The sequence below is a fragment of the Aulonocara sp. 'chitande type north' Nkhata Bay genome, linkage group LG7, assembly GCF_057382095.1.
Source record: "Aulonocara sp. 'chitande type north' Nkhata Bay isolate Kocher_YH1m ecotype deep benthic linkage group LG7, A_spYH_male_GT1.1, whole genome shotgun sequence".
Lineage (NCBI taxonomy): Eukaryota > Metazoa > Chordata > Actinopteri > Cichliformes > Cichlidae > Aulonocara > Aulonocara sp. 'chitande type north' Nkhata Bay.
This window is the reverse complement of record NC_141350.1, coordinates 35081992-35096442: the sequence shown is the minus strand read 5'-3', so window position 1 is coordinate 35096442 and position 14451 is coordinate 35081992. Positions and strand designations below refer to the sequence as shown.

Sequence of the window (14451 nt, the reverse complement as noted above, 5' to 3'; positions counted from 1 at the left end):
TTTGTTGTTAGCGTCACGAGCAAACTAATACATGTAAGCTAGCCTGTTAGAAATGCTTGTACTGGACTTCACGTTGGTTTTCACTGCTGCAATTCATATTGAAATACAAAATACACCAGGCCTTGTGTACAGTTGTAGTACCAGTTTCATTAATCCCACAAAATTTTGGCTGAAATTCAGTTTTCATTTAATTTACACTTCACAATCCTATTGTCAGCTAGCAGATCAAGCTACTCATGAGCATTTTGGCTAACCTTACGATACAGAAAATAACATCTCTGACATCTAGTATTTTTAACACTTTTAAAGGACTGATTGATGAAATTTTAATGCCTTAATTTTAGATAATAAGTGACCATGCTCTAAAAATGAACAGTTAAAAACAGATCGGTGCCCTAATGTAGCAAAAGCGATACTGGAAGATAAATTGACATCTTTAGTCCACAGGGGTAAAAGAATGGCATCAGTTAGAGATGTCTGCAATCATAACCCAGTGTGCTTAAACAATGAAGTAGCATCACATAACCAGAATTACCAGATCGCTGCATTTTATTAGTTAACCCCCCCCCCCCCCCCGATTCTTTTAATATTAATATTCTGCATTTTATATATTCTTTAATATATTCTTACATTATTTATATATGTTTTAATATTCAAAAAAATTATAGTGAAATATAAAAATGAGATGACAGAACAGGAAATGTCAGGCTGGTTATCCTTTTCATCAGAAAGCTCCAAAGTCATTGCAACAGAGATTTTTCAATATTAGTTTTCAAGAAGGTTTTGAGATTACATTTGCACTAATTTTATATGCACTTTTTAACTTTCTAAAGATCAATATAGAGCTGGAAATGTTTGCCAACAAATTACTAGCACCAACCCAAGTAGTTTTTAAGTTGAAAAACATTTCTAAAGTCTACAGTAACTAAGTTTAAAAAAATAATTGAAAAAAATACTCTACAAACACAAAATGTAAGATATGAAATTTATAAAATTATATTTTGTTATCTATTCAGAAAGGTTGCCATTGCTAGTTGTATAAATGGGCTTCAGGCTAATAAAGCACAGAAAGAACTGAGTTTTGGTTTGAAATTTGTTGACTGTAAAGAAAATAGAGTATTGCAAGCCTTATTCTGTGAGGATTTATACCCTGCCCAGTTGGAAGAGGTAAAGATTCAGAGGAGTTGGTACAGGTCTGGTTCAGCTCTCACTTTTGAGTGACATAAAACCACTTCATTAACAATCTGAAGAATCTGGCTCTCCCAGCAAGTTTAAAAACCACTACAATTATTTAAAAATACAACTTGACCCAAGTCTGGAAAGAGAAGAACACAGTTTTATATTTTGGGTGGTTCTATCTGAGTAGGCGTCGTGCAGTCAACTTGCAAACCTCAAAAATGCCCTGTGAATTCACTTATATCCACTTGGATACCATTCGTGCCTTTAGTGTGTGTTGTCAGTTAACTGTACACATATGATACATTTACAATTTACAGCTCTTCACACATGAATGTAAAATTTGGTCACAGTCACACTAAAGCCTGAATCTGGAGTTTCCAGAGGGTAAAGCTACAGGGCGGATGAAGTGTCGTCTTGTTGCATAGCCCTACTTTAAGTCAACAGTCAGCAGCAACAACACAACTCTTTATTGTACCTATAAATACGCACACAGGTACCCTCGCGCAAAACTTTGTCTGAGGAAAGATTAGAAGATAGGAAACCCGTGAAATTTGGGCAAATATGGCCAAGAAGGGATTTGCTTGAGGAGGCAGATTTGTCTGGATGTGAGATTCATGTTCAGAAAATCATAAAAAAAAATGGCACTTTTCCCCTCATTCAGAGAATGTTTTCTACCAAATGTCTGGCAGTATATCTGAAAGAGAAAGGCAAATGCTTACCACACACCCTCAGGCAAAAGTACAGACACTATTTTGACAACCCTGGCATGCACTACACTTTGGATCTCTAATTTTAATCTTCCTACGAAAAGATTCATCACAAAAGAAATGTTTTGTTTTGTTTTTGATTTTTTGCTTTCAACCCAGATTCAAACACAAGTTTTGTTCTGACCACGTTTTTTTTGTTTTTGCTTTTGCGTTTTTTTAGCTACACCCAACCTCCACTGACCCAAAGTCAGGCTCCATTTTAATACATTGTGGTAAAAGAGGCACTTAGTAGTTAGCCACTTAATGTCAAAAACGAGTTGTTCTAGTCCCTATGTGCTCTCACAAAATTACATCTGGGAGATTTTACAAAAGTGGGATTCTAAAAACTCAACTCTGGTCTTATCTTAAGTCATTGTGTGACTCTTGTGTTTACTGGGTGTTATGACAGAATTTTAAGACATACATTAAAAACAAAAAGCTTTCCTAATCTGCTCTGGTAAAGATGTGCTGCAATACAATAAAGAAACAAACCAGGAGAAAGCAAGAGAGAGAAATTTGGTAACAAAATAAGACATACAGCAATAAAAAGTGTGGTGTGGGCAGTCATATCAATGCCGGGGATGAGCATCAGTCTAAAGCACAAACAACAGGGATATTTTGGCTTTTGTCTTCTTCTCCACTGAATATACTGGCCAAGGCAAAATACTTGAGAGCCTCCACATGTGCGCTAATTCCAGTGCAAGTAAAGGGGTTAGAAAAAGTCAGTGTTTTTCTCTTGAAAGTGGTTGATATATTAAAAAGACAGTAACACTAAAAAGCTGTAATTATTTCTGATCCCCTCTCAGAGCGCTTTCCACTGACTTTCCCTCATCGTGTTTTCTTCTGTATCAGTCGCCTGGCCTCCTGTTGTACCAGCTCCTGACCTGAGCGCTGAGCAGCACTCATGAGCTGCCCCATTCTAGCTAACAGCAGGCTTTCTAAAATTTTCTGCCACGTTAGCACCAGTCATCCTCCTCCCTCTCCCTGAGACTTCCTGCTCCTCTATTCCCAGGCCCAGACGAAGAGTTGACCCCAAGAGTGAAGTGGTACCCATTAGGCATGACCACTGCTCGGCCCTGTGTGGTGGGTGCTGTGACGGGTGTAGCAGTAGTTGGGTGAGATGCGGAGGCTGTAGAGGAGGCAGCAGTTCTGGCAGAGCGGCCTCCTCCTTGGCTGCTTAAAGCATCCTGGAAGTCCTCCTCATCAAGGAGAGCCTTCTGAGACGAGTCCTGCTGCTGCCGGTTTAAATTAGGGTCAGACCCAATTCGAGTAATTGGTATTGGGGACTCCTCGTGGGCTCCGAGTAAGCGATCATGCTCTGAAAGACCACGGCTGAAGCGAGTCTGGTGCCCTGTTGTAGCCATGATGGCACTGGATGGGAGATTGGAGGGGTTGGTAGTCTTGTAGGCCACAGCGGGACGAGGGGTGAGGGGCGTCTGGGGGAGCTGCCTGCGACCACGACCCGGTGTGCTTGAACCAGATGGAAGTGTCCCGTGGCCAGATTTAACCACACTGCCGCCATGCTGAGAAAGGAAAGACTGAATGATTTAGTTGCACAACAGCGACTTTGAAGGATTAATCCTTTTTTTTTAGTTTTAATGTTTGTTATTTGTTCACCTGTCCATACATCCTGTAAAGACATCCCTTCTTTATGTTATCTAAAAGCACAATAAGCCACATGGGCACAAATATACAGACCAATGTTACTATGAGAAGGCAGCAGGTTTGTTGCTGTAGTTGCAGACACAAGGGAGGTCCAAGCTGAAACCATTAATTAGGACTGATTTGCATAAAAGCATAATAGCCTTTTAAGAAAAAAACCCCCACCAGAGGTGTTTCTGGGGACACAATAATGAGATGGACCAGATGGGGAAGTGACAGAAACCAAAACATTTCAGTTTTTGCAGCATTTTTTTTGTGTTTTCGTTGTGTTTTGTGTGCGTTTGCAGCATTTTTCTGTTTGCTGGTGTTTTCTTAAGTTGCAGTCCATGTGACCTTTCAGTGCTACCATATTAAACCCTAGTGGGGTTGTCCCTTTGAAGGTGGTCCTTAGAGTCACTGACCCATTCTGTCATCATATGAGTCACATGAACCAAGGAATTGGTCATTATAGTCACATGAGCCAAGGTGTGAATTCTTTGAGGCACTACTGCCCCACCTTGCAATCAATTGAGTTATTAAGGTCATGTGGACCAAGGTGTAACTGGGGGCTAAATGCCTGTAATGCGATCTCAGGACCACCATAAAGGTGAAAAACTTTTTTAAAACTGAAGCCTCTCAGATTAAAGGTGGAACATCTTCATGAACCTAAAAAGAATTACAACTGCCTTCTACTCAACGGTTTAGGACTTCCTTTGGGATGGTGCACAACCTGATGAATGTTGGCTAAAAAAAAAAAAAAAGTATGAACATGCTCTCAAACTCATTCCTCGGATGACATGGACTTAGATACTGTGGACAGCTTAACTGAATACTGCTGAAAAGTGCCTGGTTATAGTTGGAAACACACCTTTCATGATCAGAGAGTTGTTGTCTGCTCTCTGTAAATTGTAAATTGGGCAGGGATAGCTCAGTAGGTAGAGTGGTGGCCCCATGATTGGAAGGTCGGGGTTCGATTCCCCTGAACAGCTACCCTGAGGTACCCCTGAGCAAGGTACCGTCCCTACACACTGCTCCCCGGGCGCCCAATGGCTGCCCACTGCTTCACTGAGTGAATGGGTTAAATGCAGAGAGGAATTTCCCCACGGGGATCAATAAAGTACACTTTCTTTCTTTCTAAACACAGCGAAGAGAGGACTTCCACGGAGAGATCTATAAATATCCGCCATTCTGGAGAAGATCTGAACATGCCTGAGAGGATGAACTTTAATGGGAGATTGCCCAAATCAGGTTTTGATGGAACTCTTCCCAGAACTTACTGATCATTCCTCATACAGCGCGATCACTCAAAAAGATTTTTTTGAAAAACTTAAACATCAAATTATTAAACAAATCTAGAGGCTTTCATTGTTGATTAAGCTCAAAACTGCAATTTAAATGGGTGTTGATGCAAATGTGGATGTAGATTGACTAAGCTGTAAGTCAGGCCACTGTTTGAATACATACAGACTGCATAACAAGCAAGCTGTTAATCACTAAGCCACATACAGTTTGGCAGGTAACTCACCTGTCTGAGGAAACCAGAGTCCTGTCCCTCTCCTGGAGACGTGGATCGGCTGGGACCAGCTGACTTGGTGTGGCTCTGCTCTCTGCTGCCGTAACGCTCACAGGAATAGTAGCGCTGCTTCTCTCCCGCTGAGGAGTGGTGCCTCCTCTCATGAGGCCGACTGCGGTCCCGTTCCCTTGCTCGCTCTCTGGACAGTCCTTCAGCTGAGGGATCGGTAAATGAATCTGGAGGATGGTACCATCAAAATTGTATATAAATAAAGTTATCTGATTATTATATTATCCTACTGGATAACAGTATCTTGGGGTCTTGTTCACAAAGTTAAAAAGACAAGATTGAAAGATGGATTGGTGAAACTTGCCAATACATTGTGGTGAAGAGAGAGATGAGCATAAAAACGACCCTGTTGAGTTACTATTCAATCTACATTCCTACCCCCACCTATAGTCATGAGCATAGAATGAATGAGGACTGAAAGAATGAAACTGTGGATACAAGCAGCAGAAATGAGTTTCCTGCAAAGGGTGAGAAGCTCGGACATTTGAGCAGCCCACTATTCCACACTGAATTTGGGAATTTCTAGGGTTTACAAAGAATGGTCCAAAAAAGAGAGCAGCAGCTGAGATTTTCTTTTTTGTTTGTTTGTTTTAATCAATGAAAGAAAAAGAAAAAGTCAAGCTTTCACATTAATATACAATTCAATTTGTAAGGTTTTGGAACAGAGCATTCACAGGAGACCTTTATGAAGTGCTAAGGTACAGACAGAAAAAGAAATCCCCAGCAAAATTCGTCTAATCATATGGAAAGACTGACATGAGAAACTCCTGACTGAAGCACTGCAGAAAACCCTTCACCTACATAACCCGATCATGGAACTTTAATCCTATGAAGAATTTCAGCAGCAATGCCTGAAAGGAAAAGTTTGGATTGCTATCTGTTTCTCTATTGAAGTGATGCCAAGTTCTGGTATTAAAATAGTCTCCTTGTAGATTAAAAGCTAACTAATTAATCAATCATTCAACACTCTTAAATAGTCAGTGTATCTACTGAACATTAGTGTTGTAGGTAAGTTTTATAGGATGTGCCGAAAGATCTAAAGTTATCCAAGAAAGAGGACAATTTAATACATAAAAACAGTAAAAAAAATATTCTTTGTGCAAAACCTAACTAAGGAAGTGTGATGCAGGCAGTTTGACAGCTAAAAATGTCTGTCTAGATATCAGTCAGCCGGTAGCTGGTAGAGGAAAAATCAGGGGATCTTAGATATCATAAACATCTGCGATAAATGTCTTTGTAATCCATCTAACAGCACACATCCATCTTCTTACCAAAATGTTTCGTGTTCTGTAATCCATCACAAACTGCAAAAAATAGTTTTTTTTCAAATGTTCATAATTAAGAAACCAGTGGCTGCAAATTCTGACCTTTTGTTCAGTTTACTGCTGTTATATATGGGTACTTTTCATTGTTTCACAAAATGAATGTGTTTTTAGTAGAGACTGGTTGGTTCTTGCTGTTAAATACCTGATTGAGATATTGAACTATAAAAGTTTTCTTTATGTTTTGACATCACAAGAGAAATATTTTATTTCTGTTGACTGAGGATAAACACAGATTTTGTCACCCAAAACAGGTCGCAGCAGACAGCTGCCCCTCCTAAAGCCTGGTTCTGACAAGGCATTGGCTGATTGTTGGAGTTTTCTCTGTATTATTGTATTGTCCCAACCTTACAATACAAAGGGTGTTGATGACACTGATGTTGTGATTTGGATCTTTATAAAATTGAATTGAAATGCTTTATAAGAGGAGTTTCAGTTCAGTAAAAGTACAACTGTGGCTATAGAATTATGTTTACTGAATTGAATGATGGGTCGAGACATTTTTAAAGAGTTCTCTTTTGTTATTATGTGCTGTACATTATAAATCAAAAATCTTTACTAATCATATAATCAGAGATGGGCTGTAATCCGATTACTCTTTTCAAGTAACGAGTAAAGTAAGGGATTACTATTGCAAAAACAGTAATTAGATTACCGTTACTTTCCCGTAGGAACGCTGCGTTACTGCGTTACTAAAACCGTGATTTTCGTGCGAGAATGTCTCACGACAGTGACTTAAGCGAGTGCGAAGTTCGTGACAACAGCTGTGTGCAGATCAACAATGGATAATATATCGAGTGCGGGAGAGAGTATGAGCGTGCAGCGTTTAAAGCGTGGAAGTACTGACCTTACTTTGAGTTTGATTCCATAAAAAGTGACAAAAACATTAGCGTCCATTGTGCGTGGGAAGAAAACTTCTTTTTACAGCGAAAAAAACCCCTAAACTTCCAAGCAAGCACCAGTGCACAACGACGTAATGGGAAATTCACAGAGAAACTCGCGGATTCTTCAACTGACCGCGGCACACCTGCACCAGGGTAAACCTCCGCCTACCCTGCTCCTGCTTTACAGGTGAAAATAGAGCAACAGGACCGCTGAGTCTTTGACTTTATTTATTTTCTGCTGTGTTTTACTTGCATCTATTTGAAAGAGTGAGTGTAAACACAAAAAATATTTTATTTTATGTGCTGGAATGTGCAGAAAATAGGTTTAAATGTTAAACTAATTTCTTCCAGTCAGAGAATGTTGCATATAATTAAATTTTTGCTTGATGCATAAAGTTAAAAGATTAAAACTAATAAAACAAGTTTTAAAAAGGGACTTTTCCATTTGATTACATTCTGTATGATGGATTATGTAGAAAAAGTAGAATTGGGCTGAAAGATCTATCGCTTTATCACCTATTCAGGTTGTAAATCGTGTTTTTAAAAAGTAACTAAGTAACTAAGTAATTAATTACTTTTGAAAATAAGTAATCAGTAAAGTAACGGGATTACTTTTTGGGGGAAGTAATCAGTAATTAGTTACTGATTACTTTTTTCAAGTAACTTGACCAACACTGCATATAATAAGAATGCCTCACCAACGGTGCTGGATGGCTGCACTGATGCAGCTCTATCCAGAGACTTCTGCTTCTTGTCTTTGTCCTTATCCCTGCGTCTATGGCAGCGGTGATGGTGGTGATGGTGGTGGGCTCTGTCTTGGCCCTGGACCTGGCCCATCCCTCCAGAGGACTGAGCCTGACCGGGGCGTTCCAGGTCATAGTCCTTCAGCCCGACATCCTGGTAATAGTGCTGTGGTGTCAGCGAGGATGCTGAGCGCTTTATTGGACTGAGGTCCACAATCGGCTGAGAAGGGAAGACAGGTGTGTTATGAGACTAGAGCGCGTGAAGCTGGAAGTAGTTGTTTTTACCCAAATCAATTTTAGTAATCACCAAAAATATGCACAACACACAATGAGACAGCCTTTTGTTTAAAGGCTGACATTCGATCCCATCTACTCAAAGCACAGATGTTAAAAAAATTAACAAGAAGGAACAAAAATCTGTCACACAACTTGAAGCTACTGGACTTCACTAGCAACTCTGTTAGTGAACAAAGAAAAGGTGGGGGTGGTGACACTGGCTTTGTGGCATTTTATTCTTTTCCCAAGAGGGTACATCGAACTTTACAAAGAATGTAAATAATGAGTCAATTACTACAAGGTTAGCCTCAAATTAAGGTTGTGGCAGCTTGGGCTGTCAAAATATCAAGTTACTCTGTATTATTGTGGCTAAAGAAATTTATGATCAGGATTATATCTGGGAAAAAGTGATTTTGTTTGTACAGCTTGACTTTTTCATGGTGCTTTGTCTCTTTTTGTAAATGAATTATGTTAGAAATGCCTGTATAGAGGAGATGAGAAAGTCAATAACTGTAACTAGCTAATTACAGCGTCTTGTGCTTGTGCTTTTGTTTATTATCCACTGTTTTTAAATTCCACTACATTGTGAATACCCAGTGCCCAAGTGACAACTTATTGTATCGTTTTTAGCCATCAGGCCTAAAATTTAGTTGCTTGTTGCTTTGCTTTACTCCCCATTGAAAACAGACATTCCAACCAACAGCTATATCTTAATCTAATTACTCACATCCATGTGAAGATGATCCAGACACTCATATTTTGCCAAAATATGGCCATGTACACCCAAAGATAGTTTACCTGTGCTACATTCAACCAAAACATGCTGGAAACACAGTACTGATGTATCAGTAGTTGTGATTAACTTTACAGAGACATTAGTATTATAAGTATTTATGTCTGTGTCTGCCTGATTAAAATAATTTTCCTTTTTGCTCTGTTTTGGGTCTACCGTACCAGCGCCTGAGAAAATAGGCTCATTAGCTGCTTAGGGAGCCATTATTTTTTTACCAGACAGCCTATAATATGTAGTGTTTAAAGCAGAATTATATAGAGGTGTGTTGCTTTAAATTTGCACAGTCATCCTTTATTTTCCCTGAAGTACTTTGAATAAATGCCTGGAGGACAGTGACACTCTCTCCAACAAAGTCTTACCTTACTGACCAGTACAGCTACCAGGTAACTTGTGTGATAGGAAGCTGGAACAGCAGCTGAGTTACAACCCCACCTGCTGGTTACTGTGTAGATTTTATTTAATTATTTTAGCCAATCAAAAACATTGTCTTTAATCATACTGTAAGCCCACTAAAAACAGATAAACACGGTTGGTGGATAAACGTTTTTTTCTTTCATTTCTTCTTTATTTTTTTGTACATTGGTTGCTGCTTTCACAGGCAGGAATAGGTTGGACGTGCTGTTCTTTTTGTTCCTACCTCACAGTCTAGCCTGTAGCAACAGTCACACAACAATATCACAACACTGCCAACAAAATAAAATCTAAATCATATTACCAAGTCAGTTTATCTAGTCCACAGTCTTAAAATCTTACCTCTTAGATTAGTGGTATAATCTCTCAATTCTTCCTGTCTCTATTCACACCACTGGAAGAAACAGTGATGTGATAGAAAGGTTTTCTGTCTTTTAACAGAGAACATGCCTTCAACTAAGAGGCTATAAAAGATTCGATTTTGTCTGGAAAAATAAGATTTTAAGACCAAACATGACAACAAATGACAGATAAAGTTGGAGAAGGTTTTAAAAAGAAAACCTTTTAGATAGCAGAAAAGCAGCAGTACTGTCTCAACCTTGTGTTTCTTTTTTAAAGATCACACTAACTCACAAGCAAAAACTACACACTAGATAACAACACTTACATACATACACCCATTTTTACCAAAGTGTAGTACTGTACTGCTGTAACAAATACTGAAAAGCAGGACAGAGTGCTTGACATACCTCAGTTAAACATACATACAAATGCTTTTTCTGGGTATGTTTAACGGCTAATACTGGGTTTTAATGTGTCTACTGTGTCTATGAACAGTCTAATGGGATGAGCAGTTATTAAACTGTGAGGTGGGGGGTCATTTTATCAATGATGGTGGGGAGGGTGTGAACTCCTGTGATGAGAGGAGCACATGGAGGTAAACAGACATGAGAAAAGAAGAAAAAGAAGAGGGTGTGGACAAGAGGAGGAGAGAGGAGAAGAAAGAGAGGTGTGGCACAACAGGTGGTACATACTGCCAGGTGGGTCCCAGGGGCGTGGCGAGGGTGGCTCCGCTATCAGACAGCACACACAAGAGGAGGTGGGCAAAACATTAGCAGTGAGCATCGAAATCAGGAGAAAGGGAAGACAGAAAAGGAGAGCAGAATCTGAAGAAGGATGAGTCAGTTGATATTCTGCCTTATATTTCTGTCAATGAAAAGACCAAAACCAACAATGTGTTCATCCTGCTTGTCAACGCACACATGTGTCATCATTACCAGACAGAGACATCGACTGTATGGAAACTACCACAAAATGTGGTTTTTAGTCATTTTAATACTTAACGGCTGTCTGTATGTAGACAGGAGGAAACAGTCACGTGATAGAAAGTCTTTCAAACTTTTAATACTGAAAAAGTAAAAGGTTAGATTTTGTCTGGAAAAACAACAAATGGCAGATATGTGTCATTTGTATAAAGCCACAAACTTTACAGGTGTGTAGCTGATATCAGGCATAGCATTAGTTTTATACAAGCCATGGAGACCAGATCAGCTATGTCAGCTGATCTCAATGACAACACACTTTTTCTTTCCTTCTTCACATTTAAATGGCAAATCTCACATCAATGCCACGTCTGTTGTCATTGATACCCACTTTGTTTTGTATAGGGGCCTCACTGCAGCTCTCTCTGCCTCTGGCTGCAATATCATGCCATGCCATCAAGTCGAAATTATTGCAGATGGAATAACTTATCTTATCTTCTTTTTGATCAAAGCGATCCGGACTCCTGACTGAAATGAAGGCTGAGTTCAAAGATGGATGTAGTAGGAACTCACTGAATACTTTGGTCTGAGCATAAGCATGGTGATGGGCACTGCAGCTGGTGTGAATCATGTCCTGAATTTGAAATTAACTTTGCCCATATGTGTGGTGGCTCACAGTAGCGTATGGTGTTCAGGTGGGAGGAGAGGATCTAACAGGGGGGAGGTGCTCAAAACCAGGCTTAGGGGTGATGAGAATGTCTTATAACATGTTCTGCTCAATCTGCTGCCAGTCTTATGATTTTTTTGCAATAAGAATAAGGTGCTCTCGATGTGTTCAAATGCTTTTAAAAGACAATTAAGTAGAAAAGTGTACAAAATTGTCTCTTTATCATGTGTTCACATTGTTCTGCTTTGCGACTTCCAAGAGAAGCTGCTTCTTCTGTAATGTTGCCTCCTTGGAGTATTTTTATTTACCACAAACTCATGTATATTTCACTTCACTAAGCCCTATTGCAATCGGCACCTCTGTATGTACACCAGCTACATTTGACATTATTTTGTGTCTTTAAAAACATTAAAAGAGCATCAAAAATGTGACATTTGCAGTATTTACTCATACTTGATTCATCTTTGCTCTAAAAACAAGTATTAGAAAAAGTGTTAAATATTAATCGATCAACTTGCACATTGTTGGGTTTGATCCTTTGCAAAAACGTCTTAACAGAAATGAAAAACAGAGTAACTCCAGCCTGGTCTGTTAAAATAGAGAGAGCGTGAGAAATCAAAATGCAACATAAACATAAGGAAAGCACATGTTACGTGTTGTGGAAGAGAGCAGAACGACAGAGACAGACACACAAACGCAGACAGGCAAACGGCAAGGCTAAACTGACAAGATCTGACAGGTGGAAAAATCCAGAAACACAGAAATGATGGACAGAAAATTTATCTTAACATGACATCCAAATGCAGCAGCCACGAGCAGCTACTGTAACTCACAAAAGTGAAATAATTAATAATGGTTGCTAAAAAAGTGCATGTCATAAAAATGAACAAATTAGTGCAGTCACGCAAAACTCAGACGTTCTTGTAGGTGAGCGTGATTACAGTAAATATCATAAAAATGTAAGAAAATTATAGGACTTTAAAATTTCAACTAGACCAGTCAGTACCAAACTGGTTTCCTTGACAACAAGCCAGTTTGATTTTTATGCCAGCTTTTTCAATCTGCATCGCAAAAACAAAAACTGAAAGATACCTAATTTTAATGTTATATAATAATCATGCAGCATATGGTTTATGACCTTTTTTAATATAACTATGTAAAGTGTTAACATTTGTCTCTAAATTGACTGCACTACGGTCACATGACTTCACCACCTAACCTCCTATGTTAGCTATGATATAGCTTCTCATTCAGCTGTTTGGTAGCAGACCTATTTTTATGTTCTAGAATGAAATGCGTAGTGTATTTAATGTAAAATCTTTGAAGTTTACATTAAATACACTTATCAATTCATGCATTTAACAAAAAACTCGCTGTTTTAGCGACAACTGAACTGGAGTAACTGGTGCAAAATGTCAAATCATTTCTGGGTTTTAAGACCCATCCCTGCAGCACTCTACACTCATAGAAATGCATATTATAAAATACTTTATTTTAGTGTTTGGTCGCAGGAGATATAAACTTAAAGTTAAACATCTTAGGTAATGTGCTTAGCTGTTTCCATTCAGACATTTACAAAAGAAAAGCATTACTGTCATGTCTGTGCATTATGTGAGCTTTTAATATCTGAGACGTCATATCTAAGGTTTATCTATCACTTTTCTTTAAAAGAGATTTCAAGCTTGTCATGCTTTAAGAACTCTCAGTGCTGTATCTCATCTGGTTATTGCCTTGGTAATATCATTGCCTTTTATACATCAGTACAAATTAACAAAACCTTATATCGCATCAAAGGTAGAGTAATTGTTGTTTCTACACTGGATGCATTTTAGTTAATGGATTTGGTAACGAGCGAGCTATGATCAAAGTAAAGAAACCAAAAAATTAGACACAGTATTTTATAGTTCCAAATATTTTTGTCCCTGCCAGGTGTGATAGCTCCTCTCAGTTAGTGTGAAGCTGCTTCCTGTTAACTAATTTCTTCTATCTGCATATTTATTGTATCTTTTATTCTTTACACATCTCCATGCTGAATTTCCTCCTTGGTAAAATATCTGAAATTCTCAGGGGAGGTCAACAGGCTGAATTGATGCGGACTGACAGAGAGCCACTGCTTCCGGCTGCATTCTCTAACCAGTAACCCTTCAGCAGCCCATCAGCCTTTTTCAGTCCATTTTATCTAAAAAAAAAAAAAGTTGCACAATTTCTGGACTAAAACAAGAATCTAGAAAACAAAAAAGTATTGTAAGATTCTTCCTGTGAGTAGTAAAACAAGAGGCATGACCTCATGAGCACCAGAGAGCTTACGTAGTATTCAGCATTTAGTCGGGGAAGAGAGGCTGCTCTGCAGTGACCTTCCAGGCTGGGATATGCCTCTGCATCTGAAGTGTTCTCCACCTGCTTCAGTTCAACCTGTTCCTAAAGGAAAGACAACACAGGCATAAGTGCATATACTTAGAGTGTATGTTATATAATAAACATTTTAATGACTGTGATTTTTTTACCTGAGGTCTTGTTAAATTTTGCACATCCTCCGACTGGCCTCTCTGCAGCTTTCTTCGACTTTTGGGCCTCTGTGAAGCCTGAGAAACATCTCCAGACTGGGAATGTTTTATGGCAGTCCTGTGGTTGAGTCTGTGCAAGAAAAAAAAGACTCTGACTGTAATATCGGATGCTGTCAGCAGTGCAGTGTCAAGGAGGTTTTACTTCAGGTCTGTAGTTTAATTCCAGTCATTCTGAGCCTGCTGGATTCAGATGAACTCATTGATTTCAGTTTGATTTCCTCAAATAAAACTGTAAACAATTCAAACCCTGCTAGGTTATAATGGCCAGGGATGTGGTTGAATATGAACAGGAAAAAGAAATCAAAATAACTCAATCTGGCTGCCGTTGTATCTGGTTTGCCTGCAAATGTTTCACAGATCAACAGTTTATGGCTTTTTCTG

At 39.0% G+C, this 14451-nt stretch overlaps 1 protein-coding gene across 6 annotated transcripts in view; it reads right to left on the bottom strand.

Annotated features, from left to right (window-relative positions):
• Positions 1–577: 577 nt before the first annotated feature.
• Positions 578–14451, bottom strand: part of LOC147325606 (putative voltage-dependent N-type calcium channel subunit alpha-1B) — a 217353-nt gene continuing 203479 nt past the window's right edge. For 5 of the 6 annotated variants that reach the window (XM_086300181.1, XM_086300176.1, XM_086300177.1 and 2 more), the window contains 6 exons: positions 14011–14140; positions 13814–13924; positions 10612–10650; positions 8053–8317; positions 5092–5315; positions 578–3448 (listed from right to left, as the gene is read on the bottom strand). In XM_086300181.1, coding sequence (XP_086156307.1) covers positions 2882–3448; positions 5092–5315; positions 8053–8317; positions 10612–10650; positions 13814–13924; positions 14011–14140 — 1336 coding nt within the window. In that variant the 3' untranslated portion in view covers positions 578–2881. The remainder of the gene's footprint in view (positions 3449–5091; positions 5316–8052; positions 8318–10611; positions 10651–13813; positions 13925–14010; positions 14141–14451) is intronic. The other variant, XM_086300179.1, reaches the window with a different exon arrangement.